Here is a 4859-nt window from a genome sequence, read left to right on the forward strand (position 1 = left end):
TCTGTCTGTCTGTCTGTCTGTCTGGGGAAGCCTCGTGTTGTCTCCCCCGCACCTGTTTCCCTGCACCACCACTACACCACCGCCCCCAACCCCCTCGGCGCCTTCCCACCCACTGTGCCGCCCCCTCAGTCAGTTCTCTTCCTTCATGACACATCTCTCACTTCAACCTCTCTCTCTCTCTCTCTCTCTCTCTGTCTATCTCTGCTTCGTCGCACCCACACTCCTCCCTTATGCCTCGGTTTGCGCGCCGATCATGTCGGGCATCGGAAAGAGCCGATCTACAAGCTCAAGCAACGCAAACGCGCGTCCTGAACCTTTTAGCTCTGCTGTTAGCGGCAGAGCTAACGGCGGAAATAAGAAGCCATGGAGCAATAATGTCTCAATTAAGCTCCGACGCGGTTTTACTCACTTATGTATTAATTATCACCATTTCTAGTTCACACTACGGTCAATAAACGATAGCACACGGTACGGATACGGTGTCATTTTGTAACCATTCCAGATGTAATTAAATAAAGCACCTGCTTTAGAGAGATGAGGGACACACACACACACACGCAGCAAAGGTCGTCGGGATCGGGACCCGAACCCGCAACGCGCTGTAAAGCTGGCTTATCAGCAAAGGTGTCTGGACCGCTGAGCCACGGCCCAGGCCCCTCATCGGCTCTTTAACCCATTTTGGGGGGGGGAACCCCTTTTGGTGTTTTAAGCATCGTTTAAACGTTTAGCTATTGGAAAATAGCAGATCTACAAGCTCATAGCGTGCCACAGAGTGGCGCTACGAGCTTTCAATATATATTCTTTCAGAGTGAACGTTTTCAACTCAAATCTTTGCTTCTGGAGGGGTTCCTGGAACAACATCTTTTCAGATGGGGGGTTGGTGGCCAATTACATATAATTTTTGGGGTCCATGACATGAAATATTGAGCACCACTGATACAGAAACGTGAGGTATTTCAGAAAACTGTCAGAATTTAGAAGACATTTTTAAAATGTCGACGTGTGTGTGTGTGTGTGTGTGTGTGTGTGTGTGTGTGTGTGTGTGTGTGTGTGTGTGTGTGTGTGTGTGTGTGTGTGTGTGTGTGTGTGTGTGTGTGTGTGTGTGTGTGTGTGTGTGTGTGTGTGTGTCTCTCTCAATGCAGGCCTACTCCGCCCTCCACACGGGAGGTCACCACCACCGCGGAGGCTTGGGGGGCGGCGGCGGTGGCCACCACCGCTCGCCACTGCCGCCGGCGCTTGCGGCGGGAAACAACAACTCCCTCTTCTGGCACCACCACCGCCGCAGCGACAGCGTCTACGGCGGCGACGACGGCTGCCTGTACGAGTGCCTGGACGGCAAGGACTGCAAGAGCTTCTTCTGCTGCCACGAGGAGTGCAGGGACGGCGGCTGGCGGAAGGGCCGCGTCCACGTCCACGTCAACGAGCTGGACGCCTACGCGCGCGTCTTCTTCCCCACGTCCTTCCTGCTCTTCAACATCGTCTACTGGGTCAGCTACCTCTACCTCTAGCGGGGGTTTGAGGGGGGGGGACACCGCACAGGAGCGGCCGCCGGGGAGAGGAGATCGTGTTCCGCAGGAGGAGGAGGAGAGGGATGTGGGGGGACAGGTGAAGTCGCTTTTTATAGGCTGTTAGCGAACGGCGGTATTGCTGCCGCCCGGTTCTGAGGCGGACGACGACGGCGCTTTCTGAGATCCCGGGACTCGTCTCTTTGAGTCTTTGTGGTTGGTTTGGGGAGGAGGGGGGGGGGGGGGGGTTCATGCGGGAGAACTTTTTGAGGGATATACGGGGGCAAGCCAAGCGAAGACGGGACACGCTCTGCCGTAGAATCTCAACCTTTTGGGAAGCGATCGGTCGGGACTCGACGTCTTCGCGGGCGGAGCCGCCGCCCGGCGCCTCGCTGCTGCTGCTGCAATCGCAGACGTTTTCCTCCCCCGCCGCTTATTACGGGACGGTGAACGCGTCCACAGTGCCTTCTCAGAAAAAAGGAAAAAAGATGCGCCAATCTGAGAGACGCAGCTTTTTGAGATCCCGATCCCTCTGCTTTACTACACCTCATCCATCACGCATGTTGTTTATTCTTTCATCGGGTGACATTCAACGGACGACATTCTTCAACCAACGGGGGATCATTTTCAGCAGATTCGACCGTTATCATACCATTTAATGGGGCCAGTATGTCCCGTTATCATACCATCTTATGGGGCCAGTATGGCCATACTGGCATACTCACCATAGCCTGGTCAAGGTTTCCCCCTCTGGTGGACGTGTCATTTCCAACTATTGTCGGTGCATGGAAACTAGGGGCTGCTAATATATACTATTCTCTGCCTATCGGGACGTAACTCGGAGGGCGCTGAGTCGGGTCTGGTGGCCTTCGCAGGACATCAGTGATAATGACAATCGCTGATAATGACATACTGAAACAGTGAGTATGCCAGTATGGCCATACTGGGCCCATAAGATGGTATGATAACGGCCATACTGGCCCCATTCAATGGTATGATACCAGTCGAATGGGGTGTTATTTTAGAAGTACCACTCTTGTTCATTCTCTAGCCTATTTAGATTTAGTTGCACCGCTAGTGTAACGTTCCCTTTTTTTCTAACGGTAGTAATTAGGAAGTATTGTATTTTCAACGGCGAGAGCCCGTTTGTTAATCGTTAAAGAGTCACGTAAAACCGGCAGTCGGTCGTTTTGTTAAGAACTCTTATTTTTCGATTGTCTTTGTCTGTCTCGGCGGGCAAGGAGGACCTAGAAGCCAATTTGACCTGGGAAAGGATCTATTGGACGAATGGATCTTACCCGCGAGACGCATTTATAAACACGGTCATGCGTACATTCTGTGCATACACGCGTTCACGCGCTCGCATGCGTCCATACATGCATGCGTATACACACACACTCCACGCTGTAGCAAGCCTCCTCCCTGCGGGCAAAGTGTGTGAATCTAGACCACAAGCCCTAGCAGTTAGTCAATGGCCTGTTGGGTAGCCACTGCACTCCGTTTGCCTCCCAACGAAGATTTTATACCACATAAAACTTTCACCAGTTAATTTCCACCGTATCCCTTCGGTCAGTCCGTCCGTCCGTCCGTCCATCCATCCATGTGTCCAGTACAGTACAGTACAGTACATAGCCTATTTTACTTTTCCATTAAAGTCATCTTCTCGCGTAGTAGTTTTCAAAACTTGTGGACCCTTTTTAAATACCATTATATTACTTTTCTCCCCTTATGAAAAATGAACGGGGTACTGCGGTTTTACCGCGTGACGCACGGAGGCATTTCCACTCATGTCCATCTATACTGCGAGTGTGACTAACAGGTGCTTTCTATATATTGTGATTTCACGTCACACACACTGACACACACACACACACATACACGAGCAGCGCACACGGACGCACACACATACACGAGCGCACACATTCGAACCCCCACACACACACTCTCAGCAGAGCACTTTGATAAAAGATGGATGAAGTGTGATGCTTGTTGATGGGTCTTGATGGAGGAGTGCCTCATGGACTTCATTCAAACATGTAATATTGATGCCGTACGGGAGCAGGAGCGACACAGACCAGAAGAAGGAAAAAAACCCACAGAAGCTTGTAAGACACGGGGAAACTTGTTTTTTATTTGTTTATTCACTCTTTTTTTTTTTTTTTTATGTTCTATGGTGTTTTCCTGCAGTTGTTTGGCTTTGTAGAACAATGAACCATCAGAATCCTCCCCCCCCCGTGCCCCTGCCCCTCCCGTATTTGTATATGCGCACACACAGAAAAAGCTTTTATGTAAGGTGTACCTAATTAATGTTTCTATTTTCATACTGGTTATTAATGGAATGTATGTTAGGGCCAGTAGCGAGGGCCCGGCGGAGAGTCCCTCTCTCCGTCGTTTTTATTTATTATATTTTATTTTTTTCCCGGTCGAGTCGGTCCGGCGGGTGAGGGGGGGCATAGATGAATTCATATATATACATGCAGTATATGGGGAGGGTTGGGGGGGAGGGGGGGGGGGCGGTTTCTGCATATTCATGTGACCTCGAGACAATTTTCTGCCCCCCCCCCCCCCCCATGTCCATAAGGTTTGTACTTTGCAAATTACGCCTACGGGGTGCGAGGCTTGAGAAAGACTGGGCTTGCGAGTGTGTTGTTTACTCGAAGAACCTGGTATTACTTTTTGACGTGTGCCGGTGTTGCGCAACCCGAAAATAGCCAATCTACAAGTGTGGCTCGGAGCCTCAGAGACCCATGCTGCTGCATGCAGTAAAATAGAATAGAAAATCTAAAAAGAAAATTCACCGTGAAAGTGCAGACTATAGACTCGTGCTCACTGAGAGTCAGTGGCGTGCACAGATAGACACTAGGGGGTGCTAGAGCACTCCCTGCCCTTTTGGCAATGTGCCCTTTTTTATTTTATTTTGTTGTACAGTGTACACTGTACAGTATGTGGACCATGGTGACATTGATCAATTCTTGATAAAAAGCTTCTAATATATTCAAAATTTATAAATCTCACACTGCACAAGGTGCCCTTTTTTCACTTGAGCACCTGCCCCTCTAAATGTCTGTGCACGCCACTGCTGAGAGTCTTAATCGGTTGACGGTATAGGAGCACGCTCGGCTCGGAACTTCTGTCCCTTATTAGTGTTTGGTGGACTCTAACCGAGTATATTTACTAGATTACTGTATTTCCAATACTGCTACTTCTACTCCGCTACATCTCGGATCCAAATACTGTACTTTTACTACATTTATTTGAAAACTTTAGTTACTAGTTATTATCACAAAACATACATTAACCACTTCATTTCGGCCATTTGAAAATGGACGATCTATACTGTACAAGCTGAGCTTG

The 4859-nt window shown here is 49.6% G+C and overlaps 1 protein-coding gene across 1 annotated transcript in view; it reads left to right on the plus strand.

Annotated features, from left to right (window-relative positions):
* Window positions 1-3864, plus strand: part of LOC306917612 (gamma-aminobutyric acid receptor subunit gamma-3-like) — a 222808-nt gene extending 218944 nt beyond the window's left edge. The window contains exon 11 of the mRNA XM_079495910.1: window positions 1143-3864. Within this exon, the coding sequence (XP_079352036.1) occupies window positions 1143-1508 (366 nt within the window). The 3' untranslated portion in view covers window positions 1509-3864. The remainder of the gene's footprint in view (window positions 1-1142) is intronic.
* The last annotated feature ends 995 nt before the right edge of the window (window positions 3865-4859 follow it).

Source organism: Electrona antarctica (genome assembly GCF_951216825.1).
Source record: "Electrona antarctica genome assembly, chromosome: 24".
Classification (NCBI taxonomy): Eukaryota; Metazoa; Chordata; class Actinopteri; order Myctophiformes; family Myctophidae; genus Electrona; species Electrona antarctica.